The sequence below is a fragment of the Oppia nitens genome, unplaced genomic scaffold (assembly GCF_028296485.1).
Source record: "Oppia nitens isolate AA-2021 unplaced genomic scaffold, nextdenovo-longstitch-racon4-pilon3 scaffold6_pilon_pilon_pilon, whole genome shotgun sequence".
Classification (NCBI taxonomy): Eukaryota; Metazoa; Arthropoda; class Arachnida; order Sarcoptiformes; family Oppiidae; genus Oppia; species Oppia nitens.
The window spans coordinates 3,760,283-3,787,152 of NW_026533250.1; the positions used below are offsets into that span (position 1 = coordinate 3,760,283).

General features: G+C 30.0%; 7 protein-coding genes across 10 annotated transcripts; 2 read left to right on the forward strand and 5 right to left on the reverse strand.

The window, feature by feature from the left end:
* On the reverse strand, positions 1–2,859 carry LOC128962410 (phosphatidylinositol-3-phosphatase SAC1-like). Its single transcript, XM_054308782.1, has 9 exons — positions 2,793–2,859; positions 2,612–2,706; positions 2,463–2,540; positions 2,079–2,356; positions 1,904–1,997; positions 1,074–1,805; positions 740–1,008; positions 295–355; positions 1–189 (listed from the first exon to the last, which is right to left on the reverse strand). The coding sequence occupies exons 1-9, from the start codon at positions 2,831–2,833 to the stop codon at positions 47–49; spliced, it is 1,791 nt and encodes a 596-aa protein (XP_054164757.1). The 5' UTR covers positions 2,834–2,859; the 3' UTR covers positions 1–46.
* Positions 2,860–4,390: 1,531 nt separating this feature from the next.
* LOC128962411 (uncharacterized WD repeat-containing protein alr2800-like) lies at positions 4,391–8,719 on the forward strand. 2 transcript variants are annotated; one of them, XM_054308785.1, is made up of 7 exons: positions 4,391–4,692; positions 4,890–5,347; positions 6,893–7,550; positions 7,660–7,893; positions 7,969–8,153; positions 8,245–8,369; positions 8,455–8,719. In XM_054308785.1, the coding sequence occupies exons 2-7, from the start codon at positions 5,253–5,255 to the stop codon at positions 8,670–8,672; spliced, it is 1,515 nt and encodes a 504-aa protein (XP_054164760.1). In that variant the 5' UTR covers positions 4,391–4,692; positions 4,890–5,252; the 3' UTR covers positions 8,673–8,719. The 2 variants fall into 2 exon arrangements, with proteins under 2 accessions (XP_054164760.1, XP_054164759.1); XM_054308784.1 differs by lacking the exon at positions 4,391–4,692 and having other exon boundaries at positions 4,827–5,347.
* A 333-nt stretch (positions 8,720–9,052) lies between these two features.
* On the forward strand, positions 9,053–12,974 carry LOC128962409 (DNA-directed RNA polymerase II subunit RPB2). The gene is made up of 4 exons (XM_054308781.1): positions 9,053–9,426; positions 9,491–12,135; positions 12,198–12,396; positions 12,495–12,974. Exons 1-4 carry the CDS (start codon positions 9,217–9,219, stop codon positions 12,972–12,974), a joined length of 3,534 nt encoding a protein of 1,177 aa, XP_054164756.1. The 5' UTR covers positions 9,053–9,216.
* A 484-nt stretch (positions 12,975–13,458) lies between these two features.
* LOC128962701 (uncharacterized) lies at positions 13,459–13,950 on the reverse strand. Its single transcript, XM_054309102.1, has one exon. It carries the CDS (start codon positions 13,948–13,950, stop codon positions 13,459–13,461), a length of 492 nt encoding a protein of 163 aa, XP_054165077.1.
* A 370-nt stretch (positions 13,951–14,320) lies between these two features.
* LOC128962116 (uncharacterized) lies at positions 14,321–17,346 on the reverse strand. Its single transcript, XM_054308456.1, has one exon. The coding sequence runs from the start codon at positions 17,246–17,248 to the stop codon at positions 14,321–14,323; it is 2,928 nt and encodes a 975-aa protein (XP_054164431.1). The 5' UTR covers positions 17,249–17,346.
* Positions 17,347–17,957: 611 nt separating this feature from the next.
* LOC128962117 (gamma-tubulin complex component 2-like) lies at positions 17,958–21,403 on the reverse strand. 3 transcript variants are annotated; one of them, XM_054308460.1, is made up of 10 exons: positions 21,213–21,403; positions 20,953–21,126; positions 20,813–20,870; positions 20,452–20,728; positions 20,300–20,379; positions 19,853–20,209; positions 19,571–19,797; positions 18,476–19,487; positions 18,154–18,392; positions 17,958–18,082 (listed from the first exon to the last, which is right to left on the reverse strand). In XM_054308460.1, the coding sequence occupies exons 1-10, from the start codon at positions 21,263–21,265 to the stop codon at positions 18,031–18,033; spliced, it is 2,529 nt and encodes an 842-aa protein (XP_054164435.1). In that variant the 5' UTR covers positions 21,266–21,403; the 3' UTR covers positions 17,958–18,030. The 3 variants fall into 3 exon arrangements, with proteins under 3 accessions (XP_054164435.1, XP_054164433.1, XP_054164432.1); XM_054308458.1 differs by having other exon boundaries at positions 20,300–20,382; XM_054308457.1 differs by having other exon boundaries at positions 20,300–20,728.
* Positions 21,404–23,797: 2,394 nt separating this feature from the next.
* LOC128962914 (Y+L amino acid transporter 2-like) lies at positions 23,798–26,567 on the reverse strand. Its single transcript, XM_054309323.1, has 7 exons — positions 26,533–26,567; positions 25,892–26,440; positions 25,684–25,829; positions 25,298–25,529; positions 24,491–24,860; positions 24,041–24,368; positions 23,798–23,920 (listed from the first exon to the last, which is right to left on the reverse strand). Exons 2-7 carry the CDS (start codon positions 26,395–26,397, stop codon positions 23,850–23,852), a joined length of 1,653 nt encoding a protein of 550 aa, XP_054165298.1. The 5' UTR covers positions 26,398–26,440; positions 26,533–26,567; the 3' UTR covers positions 23,798–23,849.
* Between the last annotated feature and the right edge of the window lie 303 nt (positions 26,568–26,870).

The window sequence follows — 26,870 nt, forward strand, 5'->3', positions numbered from 1 at the left end:
TAATAATATAAAGTCAGTAAAAACTAATTAAACCATTTTTGATAAATTAATCTGATTGTCGTTTGGGTTTCACATCCCTCAGCTTTGGATAGTCAGCCAATTCGGAGCCGTAATAAAAGATACCGATAAGTGTTGTGGAGACCATTGCCAACCAAAATAACAAATATAATAGCGTTTCCGTGGAATGCTCTGCAAAAACATTTTTAACATTGAATTTGGTTTTAACACTTTATTATTATTATTATTATTAAAAATAAAATATTTAGCCAAAAAAATATTTGATAAATGATTTACCGGTTGGAATGAGTAGACTAAAGAAGAACATAGCAATGGAGGCCAAGAAAAATATTGGTAACTGTTTGACAACAAAAAAACAAAATCATTAATTATATAATTACGGATATAATAATAATTGTGGTTTCAAAAATATTTGTGGCATTTAAATCATTTACGGTAATAGCTATTAAATTGATAATTAAATTAGTATAAGTACAACAAATAAGTACTTAAAATTAACTTTTATCAATTAATGTTTACAATTTCAATATGAGATCACACTTCAACTAACAGATGATAAATGTATAATTAGTTATCAAATATCTAATACAATAGATTATAAGTTATTAAAAATTAAAATATCATGTATTAGTAAATTGCAAAACTGAAATTATCAGTATTAATAAAACACTTATTTTTTATTAATTTAGATAAATAATTACAAATAAAAAAATATCCATACCGTCAAGTACTTCCACTCTTGTCTATCTTTAAGCGGACATTTCACAACTTTTCCTTCATTTTCATCCACTTTATAATATCCTAAAAACAAATCGATGGCATCTTGTCTGAAGCCATCGGTGAAGTTATTCTTATAGTAGCGAATCAATGAATTGACGCCATCTTTGACGACACCAATTGGTAATCTTTTACCAGTGCGTGTATAATCAGTTTTCAAAGCTCCTGTTCCAGCGTATTGAATGCTACAAATGTCTGCATTATCGGCCCAACCTATCGTATCAATCAATTAGATGTGTAATCAAATTTTTAATAAATATTATTTTAAAAATAAATACCATTCCGATAAAGATTATTAAATACATCGTAATCATCTAATTTATCAGAACCAGAGATAATCTGGAAGCGCTTCAATATATTCTCTAAACAATGTTTTGCAATTAATCCCTGAACAACATTAGTTCGGTCTAAGCTATCGATACAATTGGTTCTAAAGATGCCGTCTTGTAGACAGAGAGCTGTCCGATCGGCAGACATGAGAAAGTAACCAAACTCTTTAAGTTCGGTATCGATTCTGTCCATCAAAACTGACAACCGATACCAACGCATTTTGCGGCATTCGTGATGAAAATCAAATGACTCGAAACGTACAAATTGATTGTTAGATTGGGTGACAATCTCTTTGAATGCCTTTTCTAATGGCTGTTCCTGTCCCGTATGATTGATCAGATTAATCAAACAAACTCTTCCATAATTATTAATTAGATGATCAATATGTTTAGTATAACTCTGCATATGATTTGCGTATTGAATCAATTGTGGTGGAGGTTTATAACGAAGATCAGGAAGTTGTGTCCAGTGAAGTGGTATCGATCCTCTCAACTGAACAAAAGAACTCTGAGATGAGTCATATTCTACAATCTGTTCGGTTTCCACATAGTTGGCCGGATTTCCATCAGCATCGATGCCACGCATAAAAAGTCGAGTACCGGCCCGATTGATACACCGTCGAGATATTAGTGTCCATATAAACAATTTTCTGTTAATTGTGACGGCGTTTATAGTGATAACTATTATTGTTGATAACAACATAAATTTACATTAAGTATTATAATAAATCACTGGATTTGTTTGACAACAATTTGACATCATATGAATCAATACATACATCCGTGCATTATTGGGATGCAATAGGCGCTCAATTCGGGTTTGGTATACAAATCGGCTAATAAAGAGAGGTTCCAAACAAATCGTTTGTCGGCCTTTTTTAGCAAAAATATTTAATAACATTAGAAATTTTTTCAATCATTTGTTAACTTAAAAAGATAGTTATTAAGTCATACTCTTTCAAAAAGCGATTTAGACATAAAATCTGGTCCACAGTTATAAAGACTTTGTAGTGTATGTGTCAAATCATAAGAATATGAAAGATAGAAATACGGCGAATCCAACACCAATTTAATCATATTTAGATAACTCTTATTGTAGACAATCTGATCCTCAGTCAAGTGAAGTGTTGTCCGACTAAATGGTATTATTTCTGTTTCATCGATCTTTATCACTGATTGGCCATAGATTTCGCCAATTTTTGAAACTTTGGTAATTACTATGAGATGAGGTCCTAAAAATAGTGATTGAAAATTATGTAATAAATAAATATCTTAAATAAAATTTAAGTACATTTTAATAAAAAAAAATTGTAAATAATATATGATATAATAAGATACCGGCTATCAATCTGACGATACCGAAGATGCCATGAATAAGCTTAGATGTGGCTATACTTGGGATCTGATTGCGATTGACTATAGATATATCATAATCCGATTAAATTGTATTAAATTATAAGACAATCAATCATTCAATCAATAGTCACCTTCAAGTGATATATGAAATGTTTGTCTATCAATAATCAATAACTCGTTTTCATTATCATTGGGTCTTAAATAAAACTTTTCCGGTGAGACAAACCTAATAAAAATACAATCAATTAGTAAATCAATGATTTTATTATAACTAAAATACAAATCAAATGTCAAAAAATCTAAAGTATTTACAAATTCATGGATTTGTAGACCATTTGTCCGTTTTGTGCCATTATATTAAATCAACGATACGTTTGACTTAAATTAAATTATATATTAAATTAAATGTTAATTCATATATTATTATTTAACAAACAAACAAAAAATATTTTGTTTATTATAATTGTAAATCAATTGACAAAAAAAACATTTATTTAACAATTATTATTGCAATCAATTTGACAACAAAACAAAAAATGCAATCCAATAGCAATCATGTGATCGACAAATAAATAAATTATTTATATATAACAAATGTAAGACTTTTTTAGACTATTGAAGTCCATTGAGTTATACAAATAAAAAAAGGACCAATTTTTCAATATAAGATACAATGCTATTTATAAAGTATTTAATTTGTTAGACTAACAAAAAAATTGTACAGTTGTACAGTTTTTTTTAAAAAATAATTTTTTAAATTGATAAGGATAATTTTTGTGAAATATTTTTTAATTAATTAATTAAATAATAATAATAATTAGTAGTAGTAGTAGTAGTAGTAGTAGTAGTAGTAGTAGTAGTAATAGTATAACGATAACCAAGTTTGCTATTTATATTTGTTTTTATTTTACTTATAGACGTTTATTATAAGCAGCTGTTAAATAGCAATACGTCACTAACTTTTGTTTAATTTTCTAAATTTTTATATAATTTATTTTATTATTTAATTTTTTACATATATATACTGTAAATTGTTCAGGTATAACTGTACTTTATTATATCGTAATTTTAGTAAAGTTTAATTAAATTGTACTAGTTTTAATTTTTTTTTAAATTCTTCAAATTGAATAAATTTAAATGAATTATTGTTTAAATAGAAATAATATTAAAATTTTAACTAATTTAATTAATATCGATATTTTGTGAATTTTGTTTGAAAATTATAAAATTACTTAATTTTTTTTATTAGTTTAACAATACCTAAATTATCAAATAACAAAAATTAAGTGATTTTTTAAAAATATGAGCATTACTTTAATCATAAAATTATACTGAATAATCATTTGTTATCCAAAGTTTAAAATTTTCAAATTTACAAAAACAAAACAATTGTCAAAATAACACAACATTAAAAAATATTTACAAGTTTGACACTTTAAAAAAATATTTTTGACTAAAATTTTAATATAAAAAATATAGAACAAATTGATTAATTATTTTTAAAAAATAAATATTTTATATATCGATATAATTAATATATTACAACAAATTAGTAAAATATGATAGATTTGTTTTTTTTAATTAATTAAAAAGTTTATTAGTTATGAAATTACATTTGATTGCAGAATAATATACTGTATGTAAATCTGACGTAAATCACAATGAGATTCACTATTAGTGAACGTCATTCATGTGTTGTGACTGTGATTTAGAGTCCAATGTTTTTTCATATTAATAGAGACTCTCTATTAATATACAGTATGTGTAGTCTATGTGTAGACACTCTGTATATTACTGTAGTATTTCTCTGTAATAATAATAATAATAATGTTTAGAGCATTGAGATTGAGATGAGACGAGAGGGAGAGTGTGTGTGAGTGAGAGAGAGAGAGAGAGAGAGAGAGAGAGAGAGAGAGAGAGAGAGAGAGAGAGAGAGAGAGAGAGAGCTATAGTTATGTATAGAGAGGGAGAGTGTGTGAGAATATTGTATAGTTAGAGATGGGTTTTGATGAAAATGATGAACATTTTTGAGAGCATATAATCGATTGACTCAAATGATTATTTCCAATAGTTTTTTAGTTGATTTGATTGACACATAAATTGGCGAAACATATAAATAGTTGTGTTTTTGTTGATAACATTATTGTATTAAGCATTGAATGAATGCTTTAAACCAAATGGTGTTTCGCCTCAAACAGCGATTGCATTACAGGTAAGCATTTGAGTGAAGCAATCGATTTGAATGAATCAATGTTTTGAATGTATGTTTCAATTGAAATGTTTTGATTTGAATCAATCATTTGTTGTATACATTTGACTGTCAAATATACAGTCATTTGTTTATAATATATATCATAATTGTCTGACATTTTGTGGTCACAATTATTTTGATGAGTTATGTATCTAAAGAGTGGTCATTCATCTACCATATCATCACCACATTAGACCACTTGTGCGGTAATCCATATCTTTGTGATGACAGTCATCCGACTCTTCACTTTAGTCGATGACATCTAAACTGTTTATATAAACATGTGATGTGATCAACAAATCAATGTATTTATTATTATTTAAATTATAAAAAAATCATTGAAACCATGATTTCATTAGACAATTGATAATATGTTTGCTTTGGGTTTTCATCGAAAAAAATGTGATGTAATTATCACTTGTTGTCACTTATTTGGACACATATTCAACACATTTAATAATTAAAATAAAAATCACTGAAACTCATCAAAACTATTAATCATTTGATAAATTGTCTCAACAATGGGATCCAACTGTTCCTCATTAGGAAAAAATGGCAAAAAAGATAAAGTGGTGAACGATAAGGACAAGGAGGACGAGGACAGGGATCACGACCGGTAGGCATACTAAACATTTCATACAATTTATATTTTTTGTTAAAAAAATTTTATCAAAAAATTACTAATAATGTATACGAATAAATATGTTCATAAAATATTTAAATAATTGGGATTTTTAGCTATATTTTAATTTTTTACTAAAAATCATAAGGATTTTAATTTAATCAGTTTTTTAACTAAATATTTTTATATTTACTAATATTATGTTTAAATCAGATTATTAGTTAAATACAGTGTATTTAGTTAATAATTTTAAAAAATAATTTTTATTTTAGTAATAATATTTAATATTTAATAATTAAATTAAATTATTTTTTTATTACCTATAATTTATTTTTCTTATAATGAAATATAATTCAAATGTTGATTTGTTTACCAGTAGTTTTGGTTTGCATTTAATAGTATAAAAATATTTTAATAAAATATTGTGAAACCATATATAAAAAAGCTTAAAGTATTTAAATAAATTGAATTTAAAAGAGATTTTTTTAATGTACTTTTATTTAATATTTATTTATTTAGTTTTTTTAGTAAATAATAAGATTGAATATTATATTATATTTTAACATTAAATAAAGATTTTTTTTACATATTTAATTTGAAAGAAATATTGATTAGATTTATGAAATGAATTTTATTTATATTTTTTTAAATATATAATATAAATAATAAGTTTGTGTAAAATATAGTATATATAAAATGCATTTAATATTTCATTATAAGTCTCCAGTGTATTATTGACGTCAAGTTTACCTATTCTTCACATTTGATATTTTATTTTCAATATATTATACACATATAACACAAACTAATAATTATTATTTTATTTAAGAGTATTCAAGTTATCCTCAATTTATTTACTGACTGATATATATAAACTTTTTTTTGCATATTTTTTCAAACCATATGTTTTAAACTATTTATCCCATCATTTGGCATTTGCCCCAAAAATATACACTTAATTTAGATTTAAGTTATTTTTTAAAAATACTTATAGATAGTCGGAAATTTATAACCGGATATTAATAAATATCATATAATAGTAAATATTCATTGATTGTATAGTAATAATACAGTATCTTAGTTACGATATAAAGATATTAGTATATAATTAAGTGAATATTTTAATATTATTTTCATTAACATTTTATTTATTGCTTGTGTTTGATTGTAATAATGAACTCATCATTGTTAATATAGGTTGTATAAAGCATTGCTGAAATTTATCTTATTCACGATAATAAAAATATTTATTATCATTATTTATTAGACGTTATTCTGTATTAGAGATATTTTGTTATTGTATTGTCATTTTGTTTTACTTTATCTGTTATATAAAAATTTATTAAACAATGATTTTTGCAAATAAATTAGGATTTTCATCAAAGATAGTAATACTAATAAAAACTATGAATATATTTTTGTAATATTATTTTTGGGTGAATATATTTTATTATTAATATTTATAATGAGAATTAATTTAAACCAAGATTATATGTAAATAATTGCAATATATATATATATTTGAAATGCAATGAACAGACAAAATGATAACAAGAGGAAAGGTTCAGCCGATAGTATTCCTTATGGAAGGGAACAGTCGACTGCATCAGAGCTACAGTCGGTGCCGGAGAAGACCGCAGAGGAGGCCAGTAGTACGGAGTACTTGCAACCAGAGATCAAGATTGCTATAATCAATGATTCAAACGCTGTCAACACTCACACATCCAACGTTGCCTTTCCCGATGCTTTGTCACCTCCACCTCCAGCTAGAAGTCCCGATACTCTATCAGCTGCCAGTTCACGACCAGAATCGGCGTCTGGCAATACATCGCCAGAAAGTTATGCCAATAGATGTTATACTCAATTATTTTCAATTAAAGACGATAACAGGCATTTAATTGCAATATCATTGCATTCAAATGAGTTGATTGTTTGGGATATTTATGAGGAGAAAGTAGTTCGTACTCTTCAAGGCATTAGTCAGCCGCGAGACGTCAAAATGGTTGATAAATATCGGGCTATAGTGTTGTGCGATCGCGAACTTAAACTTTATAATCTTAATTCAGGCACTTTTGAAGTCAAATTAAAAGGAGTTATGAATCAAAAAATGCCATTTTATGGCATACATGAAGACAAGTATGTGGTGGCACTATCCCGTAACAGGATGTATGTTAATATGATTAACACCACTACTGGGGTAACATATTTTTGTTTGTTTGATTAAAAAAAACATATAATTTAAATTACCGTATATTAGAAGTACTGTATATTATTAGTATTTTAAATTTAAAAAATTAATAATTTAGGATTTAGAAACAACTTTTAAAGTAGGAGAGGATAGGTTTCTTAATAGTTTGTTGGTCAGTGCCAATGGAAAGATATGTGTTTGTGGAGATGAAACTCAAAAACCTTTTCCCCTATTGGTATGGGATCTAACAAATCGTAAATTATTATATGATCTGAGAATACCTCATCACGAGTTCATCACAAAATTAGCAGCAATTAGTAATGACGGACATTATGTGGTCAGCGTTTGTAAAGTCAGTAATTATGATAATATATGTCTTGAAATAAATATCAATATTTGATGTTTAATATGAATTATTTATTTAAAGGAGTTAAACACGACTTCTCCCAATTCAATAATTGTTTACGATCTTCAAAGCGGAACATTATTTAAGAAGTGGAAACCAGAATGCAATTCAGTTAGTTTAGCCATTTCAACACAAACTGGTTGTGTACTCAATGGCATCGAATCGGGAGAAGTTCTAGTTTGGGACTTAACTACCGGTACCAAAAAGTAAGTGATGGCATCAAAATTATTGTTTGTTATTTTCAACAACAAAAAAATTATATTATAATCATCAAAATTTTTGTTTATCTCCATACAGACACAGTTTAACTGGACATACATCAGCACCCGATGTACTGCAAGCTACTGAAAAAGTCAACTACTTTTTATCATATGACTCGAGTGGTACCGATCCTAATATACGAATTTGGGAACTCGACTCAGGTATATATATATATCTATATATCTATATAATGGTCTAAAATGTTTAATAAATTTAATTATTTTCCATAAACTTATTATTATTTAGGCTCATGTTTAATGGTTTACACACCAGAAAGTCAAATAAGTTGCTGTCGACTGTCCCCCGATGGCAATGCACTAGTGTTTGGGGTATTGGCGTCAATGGCTCTCAAAACTGTATTACTTAATAATAAAAACAAGTCTTCTGATGAATCAAATGATAGTTCATTAGCACAATATGGAGATGAAGTATATGATGGCATGATATTTGACTTAAAGCCATAATTTTATGTTTGATTTTTAAAAATTTGATTTGTTTTTTTAACAAATAATTTTTGCTACAGTATAAAAAACTCATTATTTTAGTCTCTAATTTAAATTTGTATTAAATTATAATATATATATATATATATAAATTATATAAATATAATATATAATTAAATTTAAATTGTATAATTGTATAATCATAATCTATTGTAAATTATATTTAATATATAATTGAAAACAAATATGTAATAATGAAATCTCATCTTTAAAAAAAATCAGTCATTTAAATGAAATAATAATTAAAAACAAATTATAAGATAATAATTATTATAGCAATTAATAATAGTTTCAATTGATTTGTATAAACCATTTGATAACTTATGAAAAATTTCAATAATTGTTTGAAGACGTCATTGATGTTCACAATAATATGTTTGCATTGTTTGCGGCATTTGTTTCAACAAACAAACAAACGAAACGTTTTTTGATTGCAATTCCTATTAATAATGAATCGATTTATTGATTAATTGATTGTCAATTGAATTGATGTCCAATTGAAGAGATGTACGGCAGAGACGATGATGAGGACCAGTTAGCCGAAGAAGAGTCACTGGAGATAACATCAGATGTATGGCAAGAAGCATGTTGGATTGTCATCAGCTCTTATTTCGATGAAAAAGGTCTCGTCAGACAACAACTCGACTCTTTCGATGAATTCATTCAGATGTCTGTCCAAAGGATTGTCGAAGACTCGTCGGCCATTGAATTACAGGTTAGTTGACTAGTAATACATTGTCTGTTTAGAAGAGTTAATATGTTTTGGTGACACCGGTTAGGCCGAGGCTCAGCACGCATCGGGTGAGGTGGAGAATCCTCCGCGATATGTCCTCAAGTTTGAACAAATCTATTTGTCTAAACCAACCCATTGGGAGAAAGACGGCGCCCCCACACCTATGATGCCAAATGAGGCCCGACTTAGAAATCTGACGTATTCGGCGCCACTCTATGTCGATATAACCAAAACTATCATCAAAGAAGGCGATGATCCCATCGAAACGCAACACCAAAAGACATTTATCGGCAAAATACCGATTATGTTGCGATCAACTTATTGTCTGTTAAGTGGTCTCACTGATCGAGATTTGACAGAATTGAATGAGTGTCCATTAGATCCGGGCGGCTATTTCATTGTCAATGGTTCCGAAAAAGTTCTTATAGCTCAAGAAAAGATGGCCACCAATACTGTGTATGTCTTCTCTTTGAAAGACTCTAAATTTGTGTATAAGGCTGAGTGTCGGTCGTGTATTGAGCACTCCTCCCGACCCACGAGTACTCTATGGGTCAATATGTTGTCTCGCGGTACACAAGGATCTAAAAAGACGGCGATTGGCCAAAGAATTATCGCTATTATTCCTTATATTAAACAAGAGATTCCGATTATGATTGTCTTCAGAGCACTGGGTTTTGTGGCCGATCGAGATATTCTCGAACATATTATTTACGATTTCGAAGACCCAGAGATGATGGAAATGGTTAAGCCATCGCTTGACGAAGCATTTGTAGTACAAGAGCAGAACGTTGCTCTTAATTTCATTGGTGTTCGGGGCGCTCGACCCGGTGTTACCAAAGAAAAGCGTATCAAATATGCGCGAGAAATCCTTCAAAAGGAAATGCTTCCACACGTCGGCGTCAGTGACTTCTGTGAAACGAAAAAAGCTTATTATTTAGGATATATGGTTCACAGGCTATTGTTGGCAGCACTCGGTAGACGAGAGCTCGACGATCGCGATCACTACGGAAACAAACGACTAGATTTGGCCGGACCTCTGTTGGCCTTTTTGTTTAGAGGATTATTCAGAAATCTCACTAAAGAAGTCAAAATGTATGCACAGAAGTTCATCGACAGAGGAAAAGATTTCCAGTTAGAGTTAGCCATCAAAACGCGTATTATATCCGATGGTCTTCGCTATTCATTAGCGACAGGCAATTGGGGCGATCAGAAAAAGGCACATCAGGCCAGAGCCGGTGTCTCGCAAGTATTGAATCGTCTAACATATGCGTCCACTCTTTCACATTTACGACGCGTCAATTCGCCGATTGGAAGAGACGGAAAGTTGGCCAAACCTCGACAATTGCATAACACTTTGTGGGGTATGATTTGTCCCGCAGAGACACCAGAAGGTCATGCCGTCGGACTCGTCAAAAATTTAGCACTTATGGCATATATATCTGTCGGTTCCCAGCCGTCACCAATTCTTGAATTTTTAGAAGAATGGTCAATGGAAAATCTCGAAGAGATTGCTCCGTCGGCTATATCAGAGGCCACCAAGATTTTTGTCAACGGCTGTTGGGTTGGAATACATCGTGAACCTGATCTCTTGATGAACACATTGCGAAAATTGAGGCGTCAGATGGATATCATTGTCTCTGAGGTATCAATGGTTCGCGATATTAGAGATCGTGAAATCAGGATCTATACGGATGCCGGAAGAATATGTCGACCACTTCTTATTGTAGAAAACCAAAAACTATTGTTAAAGAAGCGTCACATAGAGATGCTTAAGGAAAGGGAGTACAACAGCTACAGTTGGCACGATTTGGTAGCCTCTGGTGTTGTCGAATATATCGACACACTTGAAGAAGAAACTGTTATGATTGCTATGACTCCTGACGATCTTCAGGATAGCGAACTGGCCTATTGTTCCACATATACACACTGTGAAATTCATCCATCAATGATATTAGGTGTCTGTGCATCTATCATCCCCTTCCCTGATCACAACCAATCGCCCCGTAATACATACCAGTCTGCTATGGGTAAACAAGCTATGGGTGTCTATATCACCAATTTTCACGTACGAATGGACACATTAGCTCATGTGCTCTATTATCCACAAAAACCTTTGGTCACCACCCGATCTATGGAATACTTGCGCTTTAGGGAACTTCCGGCGGGAATCAACTCCATTGTTGCTATTATGTCATATACTGGCTATAATCAGGAGGACTCTGTTATTCTGAATGCATCGGCCATTGATCGCGGATTTTTTAGATCTGTATTTTACAGATCCTATAAAGATTCCGAACAGAAACGAATGGGTGATAATGAGGAACAGTTTGAGAGACCCACACGTGACACATGTCAGAGTATGAGGAATGCCATATATGACAAACTTGAAGACGACGGCATCATTGCGCCGGGAACTCGAGTTTCAGGCGATGATGTTATCATTGGTAAGACGGCTTTGTTGCCAGAAAATGAAGATGAACTCGAGGGTCAAGTCAAGAGATATACCAAACGAGATGCCAGTACTTTCTTGAGGAACAGTGAGACCGGAATTGTTGATCAGGTGATGATTACCATCAATAACGAAGGCTATAAATTCTGTAAAATACGTGTCCGTTCGGTTCGAATACCGCAAATTGGCGACAAATTTGCCTCAAGACACGGACAGAAGGGTACTTGTGGTATCACATATCGGTACGTATTATAATATACATCGAAATATGTTTTTTATATTAAACTAACTTTTAATTTTATAGACAAGAAGACATGCCATTTACATGTGAAGGCATTACACCCGACATTATAATCAATCCGCACGCTATTCCATCTCGTATGACAATCGGACATTTAATTGAATGTCTTCAGGGAAAGGTATCGGCAAATAAGGGAGAGATCGGTGACGCCACTCCTTTCAATGATACCGTAAACGTGCAAAAGATCTCAGATTTGCTTCACGTAAGTATCGATTATTGAAATTTTATTTATTTAACCATTAAATAAATTATATGTAAATTATAATTACAAAATATAATTTGTAATTATCGTAATATTAGGAATATAATTATCAATTGCGTGGCTATGAAGTGATGTACAACGCCCACACCGGTCGTAAAGTAAGCGCTCAGATATTTATTGGTCCCACTTATTACCAGAGACTCAAACATATGGTCGACGACAAGATCCATTCGCGAGCGAGAGGACCCGTACAGATACTGGTCAGACAACCCATGGAAGGTCGAGCACGTGATGGTGGACTACGTTTCGGTGAAATGGAAAGAGACTGTCAGATATCGCACGGCGCCGCACAGTTTCTAAGGGAACGACTATTTGAAGTATCCGATCCCTATCGCGTTCATATTTGTAACTTATGTGGACTCATATGTATTGCCAATTTGAGAAACAATACGTTTGAATGTAAAAACTGTCGCAATAAGACACAGATATCACAGGTTCGGGTGCCCTATGCCTGTAAACTATTGTTTCAGGAACTCATGTCAATGCAAATCGCACCGCGAATTGTCGTCAATCCTTGAAAAATCATTATTTTTAAATTTCATTAATATTTTCGAATATTTTGTATACTGTATTTCAATTCATTAATGTAACAAATGTTTTAATGATTCAAATTATGATTTAATGTATTATTTTAAAGTTAAATAAAAATAATAAATTATTACAAATATTTCGATATTTTTTCGAATATATTGATTAATAATTGTTATTGTTTTACTATAGCAGTGACTGTATTGAAGTAACATATGTTTTGATCAGTTGGTAAATAATCTGATTTCCAATCAATATCTTCAATGCAAACAACAAAAAAACAATGCATTAATACATTAATGAACTGCAATAACATTGACATCACATTGAATTTGAATCCGTACTTCAATTAATATATTTTTTATTATATTAGTTTAGATTTTCAAATCAAACTAATTGTTGTTTTTTATCTGTTGCTAATTGTAAGCCAAGTACTGAATAGTATTTTTTGTAAAGTATTTATAAATACTTTTCCTATGATTTTGGAGTCAATTTTTCAATAAGTCGTTTGCTCTGAAGTTTTCTTAAAGTAAAAGCAAATGAAAAGTAATAAAAAGCTGAGAAAACTCGTTGAATGACAAACAGCGAGACTATAGATGACTGACTCTTCCACGAGTGTCGACCACTTCTTCCACCACCTCCTTCTCCTCTACCCTTGTATTGACTCCAATTAAGTTTCACTAATAGCAACTGTAGTGTAATGGTTAGTAGAATGTATACGATGGTCAATACCAGTGATGACCAATATCTGCGAAAAATGAGTGCCAGAGTACCGGTTCTTAAGGCATCGACATTGAAATAGTAGAGCAATAGTATAATAAGCGATAGGACGAGACACAGGTCTTGCATCACAAATATGGACAGTTGTCTTATGAGATGATCGGAAAAATAATCACTGAATGCATTGCATAGTATATCAACCGTTATAAACATATATTGAATTAATGTTATCAATCGGTTTGACATTGTTTTAGGAATTAATTAATTAATTTATTTATTTATTTATAAGATATGTTAATAAATCTTATGTATAAATATTAATAATAATACTGATTATCATAACTATTGTTTAAATATTGTTTTGAACCAAACAATAGATACCATAGTAACCATATATTTTAGATTAGATGTGACTATATTTATATAAATAAATAAAAATTAGTAATAAATAAATAGTAAAAACTTTATTTATAAAAAAAAGACTAAATTAGATAATAATTAGATTAAAAGTTTTATGAAATTAATGATATATACAATAATAGTGTGTGAATTAAATACTAGAATTTAAAGACTATTTTATATACACAAAAAAAAATATTCAACAAAAAAAAGTGGATTACATGAGACCAGAGTCGACACAGAACTGCTTGAAGTGATGGCTTCGGACCAAATGAAAGGCCGAATCGTATTTAAGTATTGCATCGAAAATGCTTTTCAATAACTGAATGCCTGTCTTATGGACTTTAGTTCTGTTGGAGCTATACTTCTTAGATTTGATCACTTTGTCTAATATATAGTGCAACCAAAAAATATTAGATTTTGGTTTAAATGTTTGCCAATCATTTTGGTTATTATCACGCATTTTACGATAAATATCAAACTGATAGTCACCGTTGCCTTCAAACAGATCATTATATTTGGCTAAATCGTCATATATTATGAAACCATCGCTTTTCATACGCGATAGTGAAAAGTCAATTAGAGACGCAAGAACTCCATTAGATTTGACACAATAGTCCATCTCATTGACGGTGTATTTGAGTTGAGTTTCATCTGTTTTGGCAATCAAAACATTACCCCAATGCATGTCCCGGTGCTCGAACTCGTACTCGACTTCTGCTGCGGCCAATGCAAGACACAATTGTGCGAATAGACTGATGGCTTCGACAGATGAGCTGAATTTATAGGCCTCTAAGTCGGTGCCGCCGTTTGCCAACTGCAAGACGATATACAATTGATTTGTATCGTAAGTTCGCGGGTCTTCATTTTCACTGAACTTTTCGGCGTCAAATATGTCCCACTCTTTAATCAATTTTGTCGGGAAAAGTCCACGAGTAGTGTTCACACGTAACATATCAATAAAATTTGGCGCACAGTTTGTTGATATATCACTCTTTAACCGATTAAACTCTTTAGAGATGACTAATTCAGGCAATATTTGTGCAAAAAGTTCTTCTTCACTCTGGTTTTTTCCACTGTTAACAAGTGGTATGATTTTAATCACAATATCTAATCCATTGTCTTTAGAAGCAAACACTTCACCATAAGAGCCTTCGCCTATTTTTCGACAATTTTTGAGAATATTTCGATCAAAAACATCATTAAACTCAATGACATCATTAGGTTCACAAAGAAGAAGCACTTTTTGTTTTGCACTCAAAACAGTTTGCTTTCCATTAGTTATCAGTTTGGAAGTCGAGAACATTGTCTGACTCAACGATATATTTATAAATTGTTTGAGATCTTCAGCATTTGAAATATCAGTTCTAACGGTTTGATTCAAGTCATCCAAAGTATGCGAACAAATTGAGGAATCAGTTTTAACTATAGTTCGACAAAATTGTGACATTTTTTGGTACGACGACTGAACGGAAGCGATACTCTTTCGGTACATATGATAGACACTGGCGTTGTGTTGACTTAGCTTTTTAGCTCTGGTTGTACTGTCAACTGTATTGTCCAACACTGCAACTATAGTTGTCGTCTTAGGTTTTGTAATCAGTTTGGATGTACTGTTAGAGTGACACATCTTTGATAGAGTCCTATCCATTAGAGATCTGTCGACAATCAATTCATACTTTTTCGATAAATTTGTTACTTTTGATGTCACTAATGGAGTACTTTTGACATTTGGTGCAAAAATACTGGACAACTCATTAGTTGTTGTGTTTCTTAAGTTATAGTTTGTTCCACTTTTCGTTGAAACCGATGAAATCATTGGACACACATTTTCATTACTGTTAGAGTTCTTGTTAATAGCAGTGATATTAACCAGAGTTCCCGATTCTTCAGAATCTAATCGAATAAAAGTTGGTTCAGTCAAATCAATCAAAGTTCTTGAGATCGATTTCGAACGGTTCTGTCCTGTGATTGATTCCACATCTGACAGCAATGGCTTCACAATCTCTAGTTTAGTGTTTGGTATCGACGATACTTTAGGAACTTTATATGACTTTTTATTAACAGTCTTAGCTGGTCGTGGAGGAAATGGTGCCACAAAAGTGGTCTCATTTTCGATAACTTTCGCTTTCTTCGAATCTGAATCATCTGGTGTATCAATTGACAGAATTGGTGACAAATTTTTTATGGTAACGTTATGTTTACGTCTAACTGGAGTACTGGCTTTTCGAGAGGCGCCCAAACCAGCGGTTATTATTACCGACTCTCGTCTTTTATCAGAAGATTTTATCGATGCATTTATTTTACTTCGATTTCGACTATTCGTTAATCTCTTCGTTTGATTTCTTTTATTTGTTTGTTTGTTTGAGATAACCGATGACTTTTGTGTACTATTATTAGCATCTGAATCAATGAAGACATTATCGTTTTCAATTGAATCGTTTTGATAGTCAGCTGTTTCCCAATCACTAGAACTCCTTTTATCATTGTTTTGAGATTTAGATGGTTTAGTTGTTATCAAATTCATGTTATAATCTTCTTGTTTTCGCCAATCAATTAGGTCTTCGAATGGCCTAAGAATGTCTTGCATTGGAGGTGTCGGCGGATCAGCTCTGACGACATCTTTGACATTAGTGACATGTAATTCAAATTTAGAAATCTCTTCAAAGTCTGGAAGTCCTGCCGATTCAAAAGCCCGAAGCAAAGCATCTTTAGTACAGTCGGGATAGTCTTTCTTTTTCTTCGTATTCTTCTTATTATTCAACGGTTTCTTTCGTTCCCTTTGATCGCAATCAACGGCAAACTTCACACCTTTTGCTTTGGCCTTTGTCTTAGACTTTGATGTCTTTATCGATGGCTCAAAGTCTTTATCATTTTCATTACCATCTTCTTCATCGTCGGTGTCGTCGTACACATCAATTGTACGGTCAGTGGCCAACACATTGGCATTGATTTTGGTAAACGGTTTGCGATATCTGTTGGCATAAGTGTCCACTTTTTTGTTACATTTGCCGAACAGATTGTCAAACAGCTGTTCCGCCCGATTGGTCACTGGTTTGTTGATTATCGGTCTGTTGTTATCAATGTCTTCAAACAAATCAATCGTCGGTTCCGATAGTATTGACTTCAATGGTTTGGCTGTCATTGCAATCAATCAATCAATTAATTCAAAACCTAATAATTCATTCAATCATTCAATTGATTCAAACAATTAATAAATAATTATTTGTTATAAACTTTTTGTGTTTACATTTAAATTCAATTCTATTTATATTTTTAAACAAAACAACATTTCATTCAATGTATTCAATCAAACGGTCGCTCAAAAACTGTCAACCAATCAAACAATGCGCTCGACTCTCATTGGTTAACATTGACGGTCACGTGACGTCACTATTCACTTAAAACGTAACACTTATTTACTAAACGTTATTAATATTTTTAATATTATAAAATTTAATTTATAAATTCATTTTAATTCAATTGATTAGTTTTAAAAAAACAATTAATCAGATTATAGTTTTGATATAAGTATTAAAAAAATAGTTACTCATCTGATAGAAAAAATTACATATTATACTCATATTATTTTTTTTTGTGTTAGTTGTGTAGTAGTTATTTAAATATTTAATTTATTATTATTTAAATTAAATTATTATTTAAAAAATTAATTAAAATAATATATGGCCATAGACTAGACATATATATTACTATAATATATATTTATATATATATATACTGTATATATACTTATCAATAATAAATATCTATATACAAGAAATACTGATATATTTTTTAATTTTACAATCATTCAGATCTATTGCTATTATATACCTGTATTACCAGTAATACAATATTATTATTTTTTTATTGTAATTTTGGTATTATTTATGAAATTTGGCAAAAAAATAATGATATGATTTCTTTTTACAAATCGTTTCGAGCTTCTAATGATTGATAAAAGCCATTGAAATCAAGTCTGAAAAAAATTATTAAAAAACAATCAATAAATTGGATATAATATGATTTTTATCAGTTTCTAATACAAACCTATTCAACACTGGAATCATTGTATAACTTTCTTGAGTTTTAAGTTTAATTGCCTGAAGTAATTGATGGAGAACTGCATCGAATTCTGATTGCATTAAAGAGATGTGATCTTCAAAGCTGTTCTGAAGTGATTTAGTGTCGCTAACGTTCTCGTCTTCTTCATTGATTCGCTTAAACTCTTTGTCTAATACTTGACTTGAATCCAATAACTCGTATTGTGTTGAATGGCTTTGCGAGTCCTACGAGTAAAATAAATAATTTTTTAAAACATCATTGATATTGTATTCACAAAAAATAATAAACTAATAATATCTGTAATTACTTTCATAAAATTGGAGAAAACAATACAAAGTCTTAATAGTTGAACGATTGCTTTTAATAGTTCTCCAGATGTCAACATAGCGTCGCGCAAACACTTTTGTATGTAATCTTCGTGTGATTTCATCATATCGTCAACACTCGATACCTTTGTCTGAACGTATTCCAAGAATTGATGAAATGTTGGTTCAATTACTTCCAACATTATATAGTATTCAAGATTTTGGACAAAATTCAACATTTTTTGTCTCAAACAAAATGCCTTTCCATAACCGATGACAGCATTGAATGTAAAACGTTTGGCTATTTTATTGTTTTTCCAGACCTCTTCAAGTTGTCGCTCAACATATTTACAATAGAAAAGATGTCGGAAAAGCATTTGATAGCACGTAATGTTTTTGCGGCTTATGATAAGTGAAAGTGGCCAGGACACCTGGAAGTCCAATGTCAGTGCTTCGGCACCTTTCAGTGTGTACGGCTCTGTTATCTCAAAGTTTGGCGAATTTGTACCGATATTTAAAATTTCCGACATTTGTGTGTGCAATGAATCGGACAATAATTCAATGCGGACGTCATCCTTATACGGATCCGAGTTCATCAAACTTGTCCGCAAAGCCAACTCAAGCAATGAGTGCAACCTATTCAGTGCTATATCGTTGACATCTTTTTCTAGTTCATCGCCGGCCAAATCCATAAACTGTACGATAAAGTCTCCAAAATCCATAAAGAAATAATGTTTTATTGACTTTAATCTTCCCATTAGATCCGATTCGTCGACCAATAGATGAAGTAATTCTTTTGAAGCAAACTTATAGGCGGATTCAATACTTTCGATATAAATTCGTTCTTCTGTTGTATAACAAAGATGTTCTGGTGGTTGCGGTCGCGATATCTTTCGGCCACAATTGCGAATAACACTTAAATACTTTCCGGTTTTCATAATCATATCCGTATGTCTTTCAAAAAATACTGGAATACGTGATCTAATTACTTCATAACGACTCTCCCAAAAGAGACTAAAATATAAAAATTAAACAAAAAATTCAATGAAATCAGTTGAATGAATCATAAAGCGAAGGGAACCGTCTGAATAACATACTCGTCAAGAATGATATCATCGCTTTCATTGGCTCTGTCCTCGACTAAGAACTCTTTGTACGGATCGTCAATAATTCCTTCATAAATCCAAGTGTCGAGTATTTCAAAGTAGGGTTCGCTTGCTTTTCTTGTTAGTAACAAACAGAACTCCTGTGCTTTTGTGTTACCTGTCATTGATATTGTCTTCTCATGAAGAATACTAAGAACGGCTCCACCAATTGAATTGCTCTAAAAAATATTATCAAAATTCATAATCAAATTAATTACTACAAAAAATCAATACCTTTACAACTTTACTGGCGATATCCTTAAGTATCGCTAAATTGGTAAAACTTGGCTGAAGATAATACCACATCTTTTGTAGAGTCAAATCAGACTTTCTGTGTTGTGTCTCGAGTTGACTAATCAATGTAAAAAAATCTTTAATCTGTGCTCTCATGGCAGCCACGAGAGCCTGATTTACTAAACCGTTGTCAATTGTATCGATAAAATGATTGATTTGCGAAAAGTATGGACACAAAGCAATTATCCTTTGGGCTAATGTGTAGAGTAGTTCATCGCCACCCTTGTCGACCACAATATCATGTTTATTAGGTTTATCCCTAAGTTGTTGTAATCGTATGTATCGGCCTTCGATACCCTAGTTTTGTTGAATAAAAAAAATTTACAGTATTATAGACATATTATTATTATTATTATTTTAGGCATTTTAAGTGATTTTAAGACATACAATGAGAACAAATAGAAGATCTTCTATAAGAGCACTTTCTTGTTCGGCCACTGATAAACTGTTTAAAGGCCTAATCGGGTCTTCTTGAGACCAATCATTAAATTGATAGTCAAACGTCAGGAACTTCCAGTCATGCATTTTGTTTCGGTTACCCTTTTTCTTGGCCGACATGTCTTTTGGTGATTTTGTATAAACCGATCGTCTGTCCATAAAATCTTCGTCAATATTTGGCGTACAATTAATATCGGTTGTGCTTAGTCTATGAGTGGCCGCCGAATGAAACGAATGTCTGTCAATAGTCGACGACGCGGACGCCGTCGTAGTCACTCTGTTACTCAACGGTGAAATGCCATCCAATTGATCCACGGGTTGTCGATTGTTCTGCTTTTTCGTTGATATCTTGTTTTGCATATTCAGTAGATATTTGATCTGAAATTAATAAATTATATTTTTTTTAAATTCAAATTTATGGTAAAAAACATATAATATCTAATATAAACAAATGACATCTACTTTTTTATCGTCGTTAATTCGGGCCAATAAATGGACCAATGGATCCAATTCAAGAACACTATTTACGAAACAAATAAAATAGTGGTTATAAAACAATGATCACAATCACAAAAATGACGGGTAATTGGTGTCCAAAATACTTGTGAATCTTTAAATCTTCGTATTTGTTTCTGAAGTCTGGATCACTTTTGATTTCCAATGTCCTCAAGAAGGTATCTTTGGCACCTCTTGTTTTAGACCGTTGTTCCACACTCTTTGCCAATACATCGGTCAACTCATCGGCTGTCACTCCTTCGGCTATATTCTCCTCAATTCTGTTGTCAAATCAAAATCAAATCAAAACAAATGACAAATCAAATGAATGGTCAAAACAAAAACAAATGCAATAATGTCTTCTTACTCGAGAAGTTTCATCAATTGATTGACATCGTTGTGAATGTCAAACTCAGACATCTCGATGAATGTCTTGAATGGCACTCAATAATGAAGTGATGATAATCTCAGAGATCATCAATGGTTTAGCCATTAATTGATTGCAAAACTCATGTATTTTTTTAGCGCTTTATTTGTCACTCGACTCGACTCTAAAAAAATAATGTAAACTTCACTGCAATTCACTAAACGATTATCAATACAATCGATCAGCGATTTCATCAAAACTTTTGATACTTTTTTGTTTTTCTACTTTTGTTATCATTAAACATCACTTTAGTTGATCCCAAAATGTTTTTTATTGGTATATATATATATATATTGTTTTAAATTAGTTACTAAAATAACAATTATTTATTTCTATAACTGTCTACAGTACATATTTTCAATTATATTGCATACAATTTGAATACAGTATATAATGAAAATGCAAATTTAAAAAAAATTATAATAAAACAATAATAACTTTACTAATAGTATTGTTTTTTGGTAAATATATAAGTTTTAATTAACTAATTTTGTAATAAAAATGTGTTAGTAATGCTGTTATTTAATAATTATTGCAATTCATTTAGCATTTATTTATTTTATTTAGAGGCACACTATGACCCAAATTCAATATTTACACTTAACTTTGTATACTATTGATACAAAAATATGATAATATTCTTTTAACAAGTTATGCAAATAAAAAAAATATTAATTATCAATAGATGTAACTTAGATACTGTAAATTTTATAGCGTTTTATCATATTATAAATTATAATTAATATTTTTTGTTTTAATTAAAAAAAAGATAATTCATTTGTATAATAAATAAAAGTGCTATAAATTAGGATTTCAATACTAATAGTTATATAACACTAAGTATTAAATTACCGCTTATAGCATATGATATTATATTGGATTTAATACTTACAAAGTATTAGTGATGTAAAATTGAGTTAAATTTATTTTAATATAATTAATTAATTAAAAGTTTTAAAAATAATATATTGAAAATAATTCTTTTAAATTCTATAGTTAAGATATTAATAGTAACAAAATTGGTATTCATTTTACTATTATAAGTTTGATTTAAAGTTAACACTAACAATAAAAATAAGTAGAAATAATATCTAAAATTGTTGAAGTAAATCAAATTTATTTTATTCAATAATTGTTAAAATTAAATAAAATCTAAAATTTTATTTTCAATATTAGAATATTATTAAGCAAATAATATATTTTTAACAAAACATATATTTATTAATTAATCTACTTAAACATATTGTTTACATAGATGCACTAAAAATATATATGATAACAAAATAAAATTATTGGAATAAATATAATTTTTACCTATAAGTTATTAATATAAAATATTTTTAAAATTTAGATCAAACTAAATAAGCTATGAATTATGATTATGCAATTTAAATAAATAATTTAAATCTAAATAAATAATTTAAATCAAAATAAATACTGTAATCAATTTTGATAGTAATGAATATTCAATAGAATTATATGAATATTCAGTACTATATTTACAAATAATTAATTTTACAATCATTTACATCCTTAGAGAGCACTGACAAGTGTTATATAAATATTAAGTTACAATTGAATACAATCTTTAACCTCGTGTTTTGTGTTAATATATTTTTATGTTCACTCAATAAATTGATAACAATTTCTTGTTCACGGAATCCCATAAAAAACTAACTTATAGTTTGAAAGACCTTCAAGTCCTCTAAATTTCAGGGCCTTATATGAGCCGTACATCCCTTTATATTTACGAAGCTTTATAATGAAGTTTTTTTGTGTTTTAAATGATTTTAACAAAATATAGTGTTAAGACTAATGCATATCTGTTTCAAATGTTTGAAAATACCTAAAAAACATTGAGATTTAAATTTCATCAATTTATCATTCAAATAACGAATCACATGATTAATTTATTTCAAATATTTTAACTATTTATTTATATCTTTAGATTAATTTTTATAAAAAAATAACGATTAAAAAATGAAGATTTATGATAGGAGTATACCGGTATATAAAATAAAAACTTTATATTTATTATTTTATAAAATATATACTGTATATTTAATAATATAATGTAGTTAAAATTAAATAATCATTTTTAAACATTACAAATTTATATAATTTTAACAAATAATATAAAAATAATGTCATTTAAATAGAATTTTATCAAAATTAAATTTTTTTCAAAGTTACAATATTTATATATATATATAGATAGATGTAACAAATTAAAAATATATTAAATAAGTATATGTTAAAAAACATTTATTAAAAATATAATAATAAACAATTGCAAACAATTATCATTAAATAACATATCATATAATAACGTCAAACTCCTAACAGCTCTTTTTCATCACTTTAGTCAACAATTTTGTTTGGTTTAATCATTTGTATTAAAACTTAATTATCTTTTAAGAAAACATCAATTGTTGACAATATTATTATTATTTAGTAGAAAAACATGTCTTTTTATGTGTAATTTGTTTGAAGTTTTATAACTTATATTATGATATCTACAGTGTCTTATGTGTACACAATATATATATATTGAAATATTAATTTATAAATAGATTTTTATTCATTAAGATGTTTGTCGTATTCCTTTGAACTAAACAATACCTTTTGTACGGTTCGTGTAAAAGCACCTAATATTGAAATTAAAAAAAATATTTGATTTAATAACATATTATTTTTTTTGTATTTTATATTAATTGATTTCAATTATATGTAAACAATTTTTTTGAATGAATGAATGAATCACTTACTGATAAACCGCTTATAAATAAGTGGTTTTTTACGCCACGATATGGTAGCCAAATAAACAGGAATACCGGATAATGTAATGGCGGCTCCGATACCTGTTTCAAACGGACTGACATAGAATGGTAAGAGTACGAGGAATGTACAGGTAATGAAAAATATGAGGGGAAGTATGAGATTCACACGAATCGGTCGCTTCAAGTTTGGCTGTTTATAGCGTAACCATAGAAGAGCTGCCACTGAAAATGTGACGGCAAGTGATTCAATGAATGCCGTGTAGTTGATTAGCGCATAGACCTCTGTGGTTGTCAGATACAGAAGCGATAGAATGCCCTAAAAATAAAATTTCATTCAAAAAAAATAACACATGTTTTGTTAGGCATTACTGAAATTTAACTAAAACATAATGTTGTTATCAAATAAAATGATAATTTATTGATAAAACAAATGCTTACTAAAAATACAAGACTTGGCATTGGAGTGAAATATTTCACATTAATCATTGCTATACTTCCGGGGAGATGTCCGTTACGGGCGCCCACAAAAAATAGTCGAGACGAGGCAAATATACCGCCGTTTAGGCCGCCAAACGTCGAAAGAGCCACCGATAAAGGCATTATCCATTGAAATATGCCCAACACTTCTTCACCGAAAGTCACGGCAACGGCATTGGATGTCAACACTTGATCGGCAGTTAATACAGCAAAATAGGCGATATTAGCCAACAAGTAGACAATTGTTACTAATGGTAGTGATATATAAATAGCCCTGGGCAAATTTTTATACGGTTCCTTCAATTCCTCCGTTACAAAATTCAAATAATTCCTGTATTATATAACATAAATACAGTATTATATATAAAAATATATTATATAAGTTATTGAGAAGTCATAGAAAAAATAAGTTAATACTATTAAATGGTTGAATGAACTCAGCAAAAAAATTACAGTAAATATTGTTAATAAATAATATAATTAGTATTAAAAGGACTACAAAAAAAACAAGGAGAGAGACACTGAAAATAAATTTTTGTTATAAATTATTATAATGCAGTTTTTTGTCTATTATATTACATAAACAAATTTTCTATAATAAAAGGCTAATGTAATAAATTATATATATAATATTTTATATATAATATCTAATTTGATATTTAGCTATAAGTTTTTTGAACAAAATGAATCTAATATTTTTATTGTATTGTATTACGATATTATATATATATATATATATATATAATCAAATAAATGAATTGAACCTACCATCCCGCATAGGAAAATAGGCCGGAATAGAAAGCAAGTGATATATGTCCGGGTGATGTGGAGGTGCCGTCAAATGATTTGGGATAACTCAATGTTTCAGTCCTTCCGATTATTAGATAATAAAATCCAGTGATTATTATTATAAGAAGTGCTGCTATTTTAGCAAATGTGAACACATTTTGCACTTTTGTCGCCCACTTGACGTTATAACAGTTAACAAATGTTAGTAAACCTACACACATATAGTACAGTATATAATAATTATTCATTGCATAACATATTTTGCATTATCATTTTTATGGAAAAAAGCCTTTTAAGGAGTTTTTATGACTACTACTGTATAGCTAAATGGTGTAACCATTTATTTTTTTAGTTCATTTACTTACAAATAACGGCGGCTGCAATCAGTCGGACAGCATTGGCCGGTGGCTCACACGTCGGAAATATCGGTTGGAGTATATAATTAGCGAAAGTGAGTGCAGCGATAGCGTTGCCACATGGCATTATGATAAGCAGGGCTACCCATAGGAAACTGTCAAAAAAGTTTGTATAAGTTTTTTTTAGTTGAAAATAAATATATAGTATTTAGTTTACAGAAATGCAGGCAATGGTCCAAACGCTTCGTGAATATACGCGTAGTCACCACCAGATTTAGGTATAGAGGTTCCCAATTCGGCATAACATAGAGCACCGATACCCGACAATACACCACATGAAACCCATACGATTAGCGCCAAACCTACAGAACCGGCCTCTTGTAGTACACCTCTGGGCGACACAAAGATACCGCTGCCGACAATAATGCCAACAATAATAGAAACACCGTTGAGTAGACCCAACTCTTTCTTAAGTTGAACTCCATTAGCATTATTGGTTGACTCTGTGCTGCCGGAGACTGACTTGTCTAACTTGGCAGACATCCCAGTGCTCACAGTGAGTGTACTAATACTCTGATAGTCTTTATGTCCGTAACTATTCTGTATGAATCGACTCGACTCAGTTGTGTTGTGCTGTCGACTGAAGCCGTTCCCAATCCCAACGTGAGTCTTGCTGTGGATGGTTGAGGGCTGTCTTCGCCCTTGAACTGTATCTATCGTCATAACTGTTATGTGTTATGTATTTCTATAATTTGTTAAAAAAAAACTACCGTTTCATTCAATGCGCGAAAAATAAAACATTAGTCAAATTAAATGTCTGTATTAAATCAATAATAAATATTTTCCTTCTATTCAAACCTTTTTTTTAATTGGGTTAATAAAAAAAACAAAATTGAAAACAATTTATCACAATCAACAACAAAAAAAGAGATCACAATTTAGCATCAATTAATTGATATCACTTTTATTTTTTCCATTAATTTATTAATAACAAACTTTTTTGTTGTTGTATTTAAGTTAAATAAATTAAATTAAATATCACAAACTATGAAAATATTTTATTATGAAAAAATATATTTCATGTCTAATTTCTAACTTAATTCAAGTCTAAACAAAAAATGAATATTTAATATTAAATGACTCCTTAATAATATCTGTAAATTCATTTTATTTGTCCATTTTTGCGATAAGTATTG